General features: G+C 33.2%; 1 protein-coding gene and 1 pseudogene across 1 annotated transcript; one reads left to right on the top strand and one right to left on the bottom strand.

Moving 5' to 3' along the window:
- The first annotated feature begins 629 nt into the window (after window positions 1-629).
- Window positions 630-2638, top strand: LOC132623977 (lysine histidine transporter-like 8; annotated as a pseudogene).
- Window positions 2639-2642: 4 nt separating this feature from the next.
- Window positions 2643-5165, bottom strand: LOC132623987 (uncharacterized). Its single transcript, XM_060338805.1, has 2 exons — window positions 4933-5165; window positions 2643-3228 (listed from the first exon to the last, which is right to left on the bottom strand). The coding sequence occupies exons 1-2, from the start codon at window positions 5036-5038 to the stop codon at window positions 3059-3061; spliced, it is 276 nt and encodes a 91-aa protein (XP_060194788.1). The 5' UTR covers window positions 5039-5165; the 3' UTR covers window positions 2643-3058.
- Window positions 5166-14868: the final 9703 nt, after the last annotated feature.

Below are 14868 nucleotides of genomic sequence, written 5' to 3'. Positions count from 1 at the left end.
GTTATCACCCTTTTATTGAGGTAGCTATAGTTTCTTGCATTATGGAGAAAATGTCTTAAGATTTATGATTTTAATTAAGTAAATAAAGTTTATAAGAAATACAAAGAATAAATCTAGGCAAATCTCATATAGTTGTTTCTTTGAATAAATGTGGTTGAATTCATGAATTTCTTTTTTTAGAATTGGCTTACAGTATAAAGTAGATAAATAAAACTCTGCTTAAACAGTATATATATTATTTAAAAGTATTTATAAAAACCAATATATTGTATATATATAATTATAAAAAATTTATATTGTATATATATAATTATAAAAATTATGTATAAAATTTGTCAGTTCGATTCCCTTTTTTTTCTTCAATTTGCTTTTAGTAAAACCAAAAGCAAACCAAATATTATCGGTTTTTAAAAATTCAAAACCAAACCAAACCTAACCTAAGTATGAAAGATTAAAATTAAAAAAAAAAAAAGTAAATATCCGTTTGATTTTGATTTTTGATTTGAATTGGTTTTTAACCAAACCGTGAACACCCCTAGTGGCAATTATACACACTTTGGTTACTGATCCAACTTCATGAATCTGTCCCTGGCATGCGCTATAGCCGCCTTCGCCTCTCCAAGGCTGCCTTCGGTAAGCATCCATAACCATTGATCAAAGGATTTACCTGTAATTATCTAATAATTGATCTGATTGTGTAAAATATATTCCTATTTTTCCTCCTTGAAAATTGGATTAAGTTTATGGAGTGTTGTGTAGGTGAAAAGCTGGGGAAGATATTGGCCCTATTTCCAACAATGTACCTATCAGGTGGTACGCGCGTTATACTTATTATGATTGGAGGTAGCACTATGAAGATTTTCTTCCAAACTTTTTGTGGTTCAAATAGCTATATAACCCCTCTAAGTACCATAGAGTGGTACATTGCGTTCACTGTCTCAGCCATAATTCTTGCTCAGCTTCCTAATTTAAATTCCATTGCTGGGGTTTCTCTCATTGGTTCGATCTCCGCTGTGACTTATTTTACCTTAACATGGGTAATTTCTGTTGACCACAAGGTGTTTCTTTTGAACCTGCTGAAAATAAATCTGATGTTGCAAGAATATGTAGCATTGTGAATGCTATTGGAATGATAGCTTTTGCATTCAGGGGCCATAATCTTGTTATTGATATACAGATATGTTAATTGACTTGGCAGTTTAACAAATTCAACTAATCATATAGTACTATAAAAGTTTCTTTTTTAACATTGGTTGGTGTGTCACAGGGTACAATGCCTTCTAACTTAAAGAACCCATCTCATGTGCCAATGTGGAAAGCAGTCAAGTTTTCATATTCTATCATTGCTTTGTGTTTGTTTCCACCGGCAATTGGAGGCCACTGGGCTTATGGAAACCTGGTAAGGTCTTGCACAATTTGGATTATTTACAGCATATGGCAAATTTTGTGGCTCTGTTTTAAAATTTTGGCCACTTCTTTAAAATTAAATCCATCGTCTGAATAGTTTTGATATGTGATTACATGGATTATATCTATATACATGAATACCTCGATGATTTCGTCTCTTTAATACAATTGAATCCGATAAGAATGTCTACCATATGAAGGGGATCCCCCAATAGTCGGAGACGAGAGTCAAATGAGAAAGCATAAATAAACAGACTGATCGTGGCTATCAACTACAGATTAGTTGAAGATGATACCACTTAGGTTGAAAGCCATAGTGATAATAGAGCGGAAAACCAAATTTCTATTGTAGCCAAGCTGCTAAGAAGAAGTGTAACAAATAAGAGTTGTTTAAACTAGAATATTATTTTTAAGCTTCATACAAGGTGGCCACTTTTGGACTTCATGCCACAAGGCCACTGAAGTGGTTAATTGTGCCAATTAGCCTTTAAATTTTAGTAATTGTTATAGACATTCCGTCAACCTTACAAAAAATGAATAGAAGTAGAAGATTAAAAACACTTTTGTTTATCATGGCAGATGCTAAATTGAGGAATGCTGAGTGCATTGGACAAGTACCACGGAAAAGATACTTCAAAAGCAATTCTAGGGATAACAAGTTTACTGGTAGTGGTCCATTGCCTTACCTCATTCCAAATCTATGCAATGCCAGTTTTGGACAATTTGGAGTCTAGGTACACCAGCAACAAGAATATACCCTGTCCTTGGTGGCTTAGAACAGGATTGAGGGTATTCTTTGGATGCCTAGCATTTTTCTTATCAGTCGCGCTTCCCTTTTTGCCAAGTTTGGCTGGCTTAATTGGTGGCATTGCTTTGCCAGTTACTTCGGCATATCCATGTATAATGTGGATAATGATCAAGAAACCTAAGAGATACACTTCAAGTTGGTTTGTTAATTGGTCACTTGGACTTTTAGGCTTGGTTCTAAGTGTTGTTTTGGTATTTGGTGCTATATGGACAATAGCAACTCAAGGTATGGATGCCCATTTCTTCAAGCCCCAGTGAAGACCAAAAAGGTTCGGACAATAGATAAAATCTAATTAGTAACTTTATTGGTGGAAACTGGGTAGAAAATGAACCTTACCGCAGCCAACCAACAGGATGTGCAAGATGCTATTCATGTACTCTGTAGTATGTAAAAATCCTATTGCTTGTTAAGGAAAACAAAGTTGTATTTCAAAGATCAATGTCCTTCATGATTTGGGAACATTGTTGACAGAACAAATGCTTTTCATCGCGACAATAAAATGTGAGACTCAATAGGGAGAAATATAAGTATGAAAGCACAGGAGAATTACATTGTAGGACTTAAGGCTAAACTTACATGAAGCTTTATCAACCAGCCCAAACACCGCTAAGTATATAACCCAAAAAATAGCTTTGATCTCACACAATCTCGACGTCTACATCACCTAATCAGCTTGCCTTGACTTCAAATACTTGTGACAAAAGGAATTCAGAAAAGAAAAATAGAAAGAAAGACAAAATTATTTGTTGAGATTTCACATTAAAAAATTGGTTGGGCATAGCGAAAAGAATCTCCATTCGTGCACTTCTACATGGATAATGGAAGTAGCATCCTTCGCTTCTTCTACCTGGCTTCTGTAACTTGCTTTGCAATTGTCACGCATACAAGCAATAGCAAGCCAACACTTACTAAGATAAATGCAAGCTTTAGATGACTGAAGTACAGCGAAACTACAGAGAAAACCAGGAGAGCTAAAATAACCAGTTCACATATTACAAAGATGACAACATCCGCTCTGCAAAGCAAACCAAAAAAAGAAATAAGAGAAAGAAGGCTCAGACAAAACAAATAGTCAGAAGTAAGCATTGATAATAGAACCCGTTAACAAAAAATCCGAGTTGCAATGAATCTAGGAACTAAATTGTTGAGAAAAGGACAAAATCAAGTAACGGGCTACTAGTTCTTCCACAAAAGTAAGCTGCAAACGTACTTACAAAGAAAATCTAAGCATCTCAAGGACTAAGCCAAAAGATGCAATTCATTCGTTGTTCATCCAATCCGCTCTTAATGAATTGCAACACTATAAGCTATAAAGGAGGTATGAGCTGATCATTTATCCATTCTACCATTTGCAGCCTCCACGTGGACTAATGTTCTGTCTTTTAAGAAATCTTTCACACTAATCCCATACGTTTTTAGTCTTCTATAAAAGTTTTCAAGCTACAGCCTTGAAGGAAATCTGAATCCTACAATGATAGATGCTTTTGATTTCTTTTCCATTCAACATCAAATTACGACTGACTTCTGCATGAGTCAACGGTGACATCTTTCACATGTTTTAGACGGCAAATTTCACTCAATATAGTCTAAAAAAGTTGGGACTTGTCCCGGAACTCGCTCTGGGTGAAGCAGCCTCTAAACACATGATGTACTGTTTTTTCTGGACGTCTAGCTACAGATACATCTAAAGCAGTGGAGCATGTTAGTTCGAAGGAGCTTGTGCGACATATGATAGAATCACTAATCGATGGTTTAGGCTAGGTGTCAAATCAGCCTGTTATTCAAATTGCAGTAACTAGAGCTTTTGCAGATAAGACTACCGGCTTCTAAAGCCCCAAGAGAATGCATCCTGACAACTGAGAACGTCAAACCATTTGTAAGGAATCAGGGAAGACGCCAACGAGATATGGCTGCATAATAATGTACACAATTTGCTTTAGAAACTTCTCGTTAGCCCTTTTAGGGTTGTTACTTCCGGTGCCTTGATTTCAGTCATTTAGCTTGCTCACACACAAAAAGTCTGAACTTGCAAGATTCAATGCTTGGAACTCAACTCCAGTTTAGCTGATGTGAAGGGATCATAATCAAAGCTTCGGACACTGGCGGAACTAGGGTACGGCAAGCGGGTTTGGTTCGTCGAAAAATTACACTGTATATACAAGTACAAATTATTTTTTATATATAGGCTGTAGGTGTTGAATCTCGTGTGTTTATTTGTATTTTGAATCCCCTTGGTGAAATTCCTACCTCCGCCACTGACTTTGGATGAAATGAATACTGAAGAATGGAAGATGCATAGTAAACTTGAGCATTTACATATCGATATAGCCAGAGAAACTATGTCATCTGGCTAAATTTCGAAAATTCAATCTCATTATCTTTCACAGTAAATTTTGAAACTAAATGACTAATTGTGCTGTTGCAAATCAATATAGCCATATGAAACTTTTCCCACAAATAAGTTCTTCCGTAGTATATCATCCTGTAATAATTAATAAATTCACATTACACCTCTCTACGAAGGGGAGCCTTGACGATAAAGTTATTGTGATGTGACGGGTAAATGCAGGGACAGGCTGGGCACAATAGACCGTTGGGTCGCTTCTTACACCTCTCATCCAAAATCTCAACTTTAATCATAAAAATAAATAATTGACAAACACAAATCCTCCAAAAACTTAAAATGTAGATGTAGAAAAAAGCGAGAAATGAATAGCTAGTAGAGGTAGAGAGATTAGAGGTGGAGGAGAAGAAAGATAGGGATGCCCAATCGTGTTTTGATCGAATCTGATACTGCTCCGCCAAATTCGATCGAGTTATCATTATTGTTATTATTCCCCTCCCTTTCCACCTTTCAATCTATCTATCGCCACGGGATTTCTCTTCCGCCGTCGACGCAAGGAATTTTGGCTCGACTGCTAAATTTCCTTTGGATATTGTATATTTTTGAGATATTACTAATCCTTTTGGCCAATATTTTGCATGATTTAAGAAAAATGTCTTAATCAAATTTTATATTTGCGCACATATTTGTTTTTTAAGAAGCTTTTTTAATACTGATATTTTTTAATAGATTGTTTAAACGCTACCTAATATGATATCCATCTTGATTTTCATTTTTACTTTCTCGGCCATTAGTCCAACTAGGGGTGTACATGGACCGAGTTGGTTCGAATTTTTTAAAGACAAAATCAAATTAATTGCATCGGATTTTTAAATTTATAAGCCAAACTAAACCAGTAAAAGTCGGGTTTTCTTGATTTTTTCGAGTTGCTCGGGTTTTTCGGATTTTTTCCGATAAAATCTTCATACAAAACATATAACTTGTACTTCAAATATTTCGTTAGTCCTAGTAAGATACGACAATCTAATTAAGATATTTAATAGAAAACAACACAAAACATGAGATGAGAAATGAAATTGTACTAAAATATTCAACGAAAAAAATTAATGAAATTGCATAAAATAAAATGATCATAATCTCAAAGTACTAAGTCATGCTACAATAAATACGGCTAATTTATAAGGCATGTAGAAAATGATCATAATCTAAAAGTACTAAGTCATGCTAAAATAAGTACGGCTAATAAGTATTAATTACATAACTAAATATTAAAGAAAAAAATTAAAACTAAATTATGTATTTTCACTTTCTAAACTAATACTATAAAACTAAAGAATAGATATCAAATTATTGTCATTCCAGTGTTAGATATGAATTATTTTTGTTAGCATTAGTATTGATTTGATTTTTGTTGAGTTTTATTTGAGTTACTAATATCATTGGGCTATAAAATTTATTGGACCATTCAAAATTCTAATTCCAAGCTTGAAATAATATGTTAAAAGATTAAAAAACTATGAAAAAGTTAAAGAAACATTTATAAATTACATTATAAATAAATATTTTTATGTATAAAATATGTTTGAAATTTTATAAATGTAATGTCATGTTGATTTGATTCGGTTTGGCTTTTTTTAGTTAAAACCAAACCAAACCAATAATGTTCGGATTTTTCTTTTTAAAACCAAATCAAGTCAAACCAAACCACTAGTTGAGTTTTTTTCTTGGCTTGGTTCGGATTATCGATTTGGTGCGGTTTGTCGGTTTCCTTTGTACACGCCTAAGTCCAACCATATCTAATATTAAGCATTTTTATGCAACAAGATAATTAGTGTAACTTTTTAAGCTGGTCTCTTCAACTATAATAAATTTTATGCTGAGTTATGTTCCAAATTAACTAAAACGTTCAAACTAATTATGGTAAAGTGATAATAATTTTTAATCCTTAACCAGAGTTTTCGAGTTCAAACTCTGAATATGAAGTCGCATTCGTAAGGCAAAACTTTCCAGCGCAAATTCAAATTTAATCGAACCCTAATACTAATACTGGACAAAAATTCAAAAGAAAAAATGCTTAAACTATCTATAAGAATTTCATTATATAATCGTCCGGTTAATGAAACTCTTGTTTGTTGGAGTGGAGTATCAAAATTTGTAAGAGATGTTTGGGATAAGCTCTTCTTAATATATTAAGTAGTTTACTTTGATGCGAGCACTCAATTATGACCCACTTTTTCCATAGTAACTACGTTGTCACACTAAAGTCCTGTCACCTAAACTTGATCTTAGCCACCTCTTGTAAATGAAATAAATATGGAATGGGATGTCCCATTATTGTAGTCATTTATTTGTTTTTAATAAGTTTGTTATCATTTACTTAGTTTTTGTTTAAACTCATAGGTAGTTAAATGACCATTGGTTACAGTTATTACTTTAAAATTTGAATAAGTCCAGTCCTTCTCCGAATAGGGCTGGACTTCTACTTGAAATTAGGCTTGTGATCACTTCTGGCCTGTTTTAGCATGAGCTGTCCAAGACCAGGTTAGTATTGACTCTTAACTGATCCATGGTCCGTCGATAGGCCTATTCTCCTCGGGTCATTTGAGCGATTATCCTTCAAAGGCACTGGTATTTAATTTTTGCCTCTCAAATTGGTGGTCTTTAATTTTTTCCCTTCGTTTAATACCATAAGGTTTGGGGGTTCGAACTTCGGCTCAGTCAAAAAAAAAAAAAAATCACAAGGTAGAGTTTTGTAGCAAAGTTAGGCCTCAGGCAGAGGTTTGCATGTGAGGTAGAGTTTTGCAAACTCTGCCTGCAGGAAGAGTTTTGCATTCAAAATTCTACCTGAGGTGCAATACTCTGCCTTGCGAAATTCTTTTTTTTTTTTTTCCTGAGCTAGGATTCGAACCCAGAACCTTGGAGTATTGGGCGAATGGTAAAAATTAAAGACCACCAATTTGAGGGGCTAAAATTAAAGACCAATGCTTTTGGAAGGCAATCCGCACAAAAAAATGATTCTCCTTCATGAGAGGGAAGTTACATATTTAGCCAATCGATCAGAAATATTTATATTCTAACCATTATACATAATGGTTAGAATATGAAAGTGTGAAAAAGGGTGACTGGTTAGAATATGAAAGTGTGAAAAAGGGTGAGGAGAGACGTGTCTATTTCAGAAAACTAGTTCGGATTCATGTCGGGACGCTCAACTACAGATGTCATCCATCTTGTAAGGAGATTAATGGGGCAGTATAAGGGAGGATGAGGTACTTATACATAGTATTCATTGACCTAGAAAAGGCTTACAATAAAGATCCAAGGGAGGTCCTATGGAGATGCGTGGAGGCTAAAGGTCTACCTGTGGAGTACATTAGGGTGATCAAAGATGTGTATGAGGGAACCAAAACCAGGCTAAGAACAGTAAGAGGAGACTCAGAACACTTCCCAGTTGTGATGGGGTTGCATCAAGGATCAGCTATTAATCCGTTTTTATTTGCCTTGGTGATGGATGGATTGACGCGGCAAATTCAAGATGAGGTGTCATGGTGTATGCTTTTCGCGGATGACATAGTCCTGATCGATGAGACTCGTAGTAAAGTTAACGCTAAGCTGGAGGGTTGGAGACAAACTCTAGAGTCTAAAGGGTTCAAGCTGAGTAGGACCAAGACAGAGTACTTGGAGTGCAAGTTCAGTGAAGCACCTCATAAGGCTAGCGTGGAAGTAAGGCTTGGTACCCAAGACATCCAGAAGAAAAGTAGTTTCAAGTATCTTGGTCCATCATACAAGGCAACGGGAAGATTGACGATGATGTCATATATCGTATTGGAGGCAGGGTGGATGAAATGGAGGCTCACTTCCGAAGTGCTATGTGATGAGAAGGTGCAACCACAACTTAAAGGCAAGTTCTACAAAGTGGTGGTTAGACCGACTATGTTGTATGGGAGGAGGGGGGGTTGGCCAGTTAAGATCTCTCACGTTCAAAAGATGAAAGTTGTCGAGATGAGAATATTGAGATGGATGTGTGGGCACACTAGGAGGGACAGGATTAGGAATGAGGCTATTCGAGACAAGGTGGGAGTGGCCTCGGTGGAAGACAAGATGCGGGAAGCGAGACTGAGATGATTTGGGCATGTGAAGAGGAGAGACACAGATGCCCTAGTGAGGAGGTGTGAGAGGTTGGCCATGGATGGTTTCAGAAGAGGTAGGGGTAGGCCGAAGAAGTACTGTGAAGAGGTGATTAGATGACATGGCGCAGTTACAGCTTACCGAGGACATGACCTTAGATAGGAGGGTATGGACGACTCAGATTAGGATAGAAAACTAGTAGATAGTCTCATTTATCGTAGAAGGATAGTAGATAGTCTCGTTTATCCTTTCATATTAGTAGTCGCATTATCACGCTATAGTTTCTTGTGCTTGGATTTTTGCTACTATCTGTTATTTCTTGATTTTGATTATCTTATTTTATATGTAGTAGCTACTGTCCCTTTGCAAACTGCTTCATCATGGCTTAGTCGCTTTCGTTATTTTTATTTCCATATCGCTTTGAATTTCTTGGTCTTATCTGACCTCTTTTTATGTTTTCTATTGAGCCAAGGGTCTTTCTGAAATAGCCGTCCTACTTTGGTAGGAGTAAAGTCTGCGTAGACTCTACCCTCCCCAGACCCTACGTTGTGAAATTTCACCGGGTTGTTGCTGTTGTATATATTCGTCGATCTTTTTTTTTTTTTGGGAGCACAACTATTTAGTCAAATTCCTTATTCAAATCGCAGCATTATGACTTGATTTAGATGGGTCGGACTATAATATTGGATAAGATTTGTAGAATACAAATTCAGTTTCAAAAAAAAAGATTTGTAGAATACAAATTTGTCAACAATCACTTCAGTGAGAATAAATTATTGAAAGGATGTGTTGTTATAATTCAATGATTAATAGAGTAAGCGAACTGAAAAATTCAATGTAATAGACTAAGCGAACTGAAAATTCGAAATTAGTGCAGAATGAGTATAATCTTATTATACTTATATTCTTAATATATTTTAACAAGTGTATATATAGTTCAAATTGAAAACAATAAATTCAATGGACCCATAGAACAACTTAAATCCGCATATGCAAGACCATATAAATTTCACTGAGTAACCTTATGAATTGATTGCGACTTGGGACCTCTTGGACACCAAATTATTCTCACGATTGCTGTTATTAAACAGATCAAAAATAATTGAGAATGGATGGTAAACTAGCACGAATCCATCTTCATCGGGATATTTTCGTCCTTAACATATTCATGGGAATTGAAGAAGAGGAGATTCGAATTTTTTTGGTTGAATTAGCATACTACTAGTAGTGGCAAACATGAATGACCATTGAAGTACGAAAAATTCTTTGGAATCCTAAAAACACTTGATTCTTGATTGAAGTCCAAAAATCTCCTTGGAGTCCTAAAAGAACTTGTTAGTCGAAAGAGGATAATGGCTACTCGATTTTTTTTTTTTTTGTTTTTTTTTTTTTTTGTTTGAGTGATTGATTACAATCATGAAATGGGATATTTTTTCAAACAATTCTAGAAAGAACTGGGAAAAAAGGAACTCAAGAGGTCCATGAATATCAAAATAATTATGAAAATGACTACGTCAACATGATATTTTAATATCAAAATATCATGTCCCCACAAAGCAGAGGTTTCGGGTAATGCAAAGTATCAATCTTGATAGCAAAGTTCTGGAAGTGTCGACAACATTCCTTTAGCGAAAACTTAAAATCATAATCCTTTGTGAATTTACAGCTTTACCACAAGTATTTCTTGTCGTTCAATATTCATTCAATGATTTTGTAGTATATGAATATTTTTATAGGAGATCAGTTAAAATATTACAATTTTTTTTAATAAAATAACACAATTTTTGTAACCAATTTTTTTGTTCGAATTATATAAATGGGCATGGAAGATATATTTCCTCTATTTTAATAGGAGGGGTACAAAAAATTTTATGGGATATTTATACTCTATACCAATTCAGGTAAAATACTTACCCGGTTTAGCTAAAAATATTTTACCCGCTGTAGCCGCCGGAGAGGTCGTCTTCTTCATCCTCTTCATTGTACGATCGGATCTACACCGCATCTCCACCGGAGAGGTCGTCTCCTTCATCCTCTCCCTTGTACCACCGGATTCCCACCAGATCTCCACCAGATTCCCACTGAATCTCCACTGGAGAGGTTCGTCTTCTTCATCCTATCTCCTGTAAACACCTCTTATGTATAAAAATCTCTTGCATAAGTTTGTATAATATTGTATATCAGTGTAAACGTATGTATAAATACCTCTTATACATTATTATACACTTTTATACAAGGTTGATACATTTGTCTACAATGGGTGTATATAAATAAAATTGTATATTTTTGTATATTGTTGTATACCGTGAAAAGTGGCTATGTGGATATAATTTAAGAATATGGCTACGTAGATGTAATTTCTTATGCTAGATTGTACATTATTGAAATTTCTTCAATTTTTAATTTTTTATTTATGCGGCTAAGAAATGAAAAAAGGTCAAAAGTAAAGTTGGTTCGTTAATCTTTAACTGGTAAATAAAAAGTAAAAGTCAAGGGACAAACTACAAATACGACTGACCATATTCCATAGGTTTGTCTCTTAAACAAAACAATTCGTAAAACAGGAAATAAATCACCTACTCATCACATTAAACTCCCCGAAAAGTGGAAGTCAACTTTTGCTTGACAATACTTGAGCATTTACCGTCTTCATTGTTATTAGAAAATAGAAACGCCAGCCAATATTAGTATTAGAAAATATTTACTTGCACATAATGTTTATATTAAATTAAATAATTTAATTTTAAAATTTACAAATCAAAATTAAAAAAAAAATGTCATTTATGGGTAGCAAAATAGCCACAAACTCATGTAACTCGGGCAAGTTTTAATGAGCTTGGGCTAGACTGATTTTGATGATGTGCTAAGCCCAAATTACTATTATGTATAAGTGCGAATATGAAGATTTTGTAGTCTTTCACATTATTATTTGATCAATGAGACTGCTCCACGTCACAACAAAGGGCACCATAAAAATTTCGTGCTTATCACCTGGCGCATGTTCCAATTGACTTTTCTACTTATTCTCAGTTTTGTACGTTGCTCATTTTCTTAAAGTACTAACCCTTTACGATTGATGAAGTACAGTGTACTTATTTAAGGATTCTTTTCTTGCCTCTTATTTGATTATATTTTATATTGTTTGTTCTTTTGTTTTTTTGTTAAAATTTAAATTTTGAAGCCAAATTATTTTCTTTTCTAGCTGAAGGGGTGTGTTTGCCATGATTAAAAATATTTTTTATTTTTTCATGTCTCGTTATTATTTTTTTTGAAAAGCATTTTCGCTGGAAAATAAGTTTCTTAAAAATAAAAAAGATGACTTTTCTAAGGGAGTAGAAAAACTAAGTTTCGTAAGTGGCATTTTAAGTTCATTCTCTCCTTCTCACCTTCCAATGTCCCTAACCCCCTTCCCTAGATCACCCTCAAACCCAGCTCTCCACCCCACCCCATCTGTATAATGTTTTCCTATATTATATTTAAATATTTTTGGGATTATATCTTTTTGCTTACTTATCAATAATAAAATAAATAAATAAATTACTTATCTTCCACCGCTACTTTGTAATTATTGTGTGTGATTGTTGCTTTACATATTTTTAAAGTATTTATCTCATCCACCGTTAATTTGTTGATGCACCTTACGCCATGTTTTTCTTTAAAGAAAATCAAAACCTACTCTTTTATGGGTTTAATTAGGAAAATGGTATAAAATATTTAAAATAACTTAATTAAGGTATTTTTATGAATACAATTTTTCTTCAAAAGAACATTTATTTTAATTCTGACTTTGGTTCAAACTTTAATTTCTTTGCATGCACAAGCTATTTTCTTAAAGCTTTTTCTCTTTTCACAGAAGTTGTATTATTATTTTTTTCTACGAGAGAGGTTAGTGCAATGAATTTTAGTAGATTAGTGTATAAAATATTTTCAAGAATTAATAAATTAAAATCTTTTAAAAAAAAGAAGGACAAGAACCTTTAATTTTCCTTTAAAGTTTGTTTTGTGCAATTACAATGGGGGATGAAGAAGAGGGAATTTGGAGAAGAGGTTATACTATAAATAAGTGTTGGTAATTGTATGTTTGTATGAGGTTATATATTTTCTGTTTTGAATCAAGTATAGTCCTCGTGTACTTAGTTATTTTTTTTTTATTTTCTTCAACTGAATAGAATATTTTATGGACAATTTATCTATTTCCTTTAAAATATCTATGGTGCATTAAAAATATTAAAGATAGAAATATTGAATGATGTCATATAGTGTTGAAAATAAAGGTACCATCATCAGTCAAGATCAAATTGTCCTTAGAATTTCTTGTTTGGTTCGTTAAGAATTAATTTTCTTAAGCATAAAATATATATAAAGAACTAATTAAATTGATTCTTAAGGTTCGTTTTAATGAGTTTAGGATTTTTCTTGAATTTTGTTTAAAACTAAACCCTAAATCACCAAATCTAGCCTAAACCCTTGACACATAAAATAATAAGTAAAAAATTAATAGATATACAAAAAATCTATATCTCTATTTATAGCTAAAACTGACATGCTCACAAATTTATAAAAATGTTGAGTTGCAATTATCATATTTTATCGTGTTAGTTTATACAATATTGAATCACTTGTGTCTCTCTGGTATTTGTTAATTTTCCTGCTAAAATTGCTTCCTCATAAATAATTGTTTCTTTAAAACTTATATAATTATTTGACTAAGAGACTTTCTAATTATGAAAAATTGTAAGCAAGATTAATGTGCAACTACAATAGAAAAATATAACATATATTATACTTTTTTAATTTAATGAAAATTAGTTTTATATCTTGAATTTGGGCCCGGGCTTAGCACGGACGTCCTGTAACTAGTTAAGCTAATAAAAACCAACAGAACAAATTAAGCATGGGCCTCCTGCAACTAGTTAAACTATTAAAAACCAGTAGCACAAATAACTCATGGTAATACTCAACTTTGATCAATAAAATGCTAAATCTTCACAGGCGAAAATGTATTTTTTATATTGTACTAACCCAATATGTTTGGATGTTTAACAAAAAGTATGTTTGAATCGCCATTTTATTTGTGTTATAAGTATCTTTTGTTGTGAAAATATTGAATTAAATATCTCAAAAAGAAGTTTTTAATTCTATATTAATGAGTCATTATTTTAAATACAAATGTTATGTCTCTAAGACCAAATTGAATGGTCTTTAACTTGTAATCAAAGTGAGCAACGTTATAGCAGAACATTTACTACATTAAATAGCACTTTATATGTTGTTAATGATGAAATCATCATTTGTGATGCCATTTACTGTATACGTTATTTGGCCAATATATTAGCCTGACATTAGTCAATTGTTTGAACAGATATATACTTAAGTTATTTTCATTGGCAGAGGGGATATATACAAAACCATATTTTTCTTTATAAATTATAGTGCGTTGGGTTTTCTACTTTGGTGAAATCTTTGTTAGATTTTGGCTCCTAGTTTTGTATTAGAAGAGCTTGTTGAATCCTGGGGGATACACTCATACCGGGTGAAATATCCTTAAGGACAGTGTCATTGGCATGCCTCAAGCTACGAAGAATTCTCTACAATTGTTCGTGATCAAGCATTTTCCTCAAGTGTAAAAGAAGTTCCTACAAGTGTTCGTGATGAAGAAAAGTCCCTACACGTGTTCGTGTTGAAGTATTTTCCGTAAGATTTCCAACAATCTTAAGGATATTTCATGCTATGTTCTTACGAAAAATTAAAAGAAAAAATAACTTAATACAATCTGTCTAAGTTACAGGTATGTTTCTGAATTATAGTATAATGGAAAATATATGATCTAAAAGTAAAGTTGTAATGATTTTGATATGATTAATTTATACTTTTATTTGAGACTTTTAAGTTGTGCTTGGATAGTAGTTTTAGTGATTATCTTCTCTAAAAATTAATATTGAATTGTGGAGGAGACTTCTAGTGTAAAAATTATAAGTGGGTTTATCATGATGTTCTACAAGTTTGAGATTTTGTGGTGAACATTTTTATAGTGGATAATGTAGACTCTAAAATTAATCATGTTTTTTTTTTTTGTCTTAGTAATTTGGGTGAACAAAATGCTAAATACAATGAATTGATTTTGGGTTTGTGATGAATTTATGTTGTTGTTATATTATTTTAGGTAGCTCTTAAATAATGTCCA

The sequence above is a fragment of the Lycium barbarum genome, chromosome 2 (assembly GCF_019175385.1).
Source record: "Lycium barbarum isolate Lr01 chromosome 2, ASM1917538v2, whole genome shotgun sequence".
Classification (NCBI taxonomy): Eukaryota; Viridiplantae; Streptophyta; class Magnoliopsida; order Solanales; family Solanaceae; genus Lycium; species Lycium barbarum.
Note: the sequence above shows the minus strand (reverse complement) of the source record. Positions and strands in the feature narration are given on the sequence as shown.

Coding starts and splice junctions, on each gene's coding strand:
- LOC132623987 (XM_060338805.1), bottom strand. CDS start 5,038: ATGATAACTCGATCGAATTTGGCGGAGCAGTATCAGATTCGATCAAAA. Junction 3,229..4,932: donor TAATCTCTCTACCTCTACTA/GCTATTCATTTC, acceptor TGCTTTGCAGAG/CGGATGTTGTCATCTTTGTA.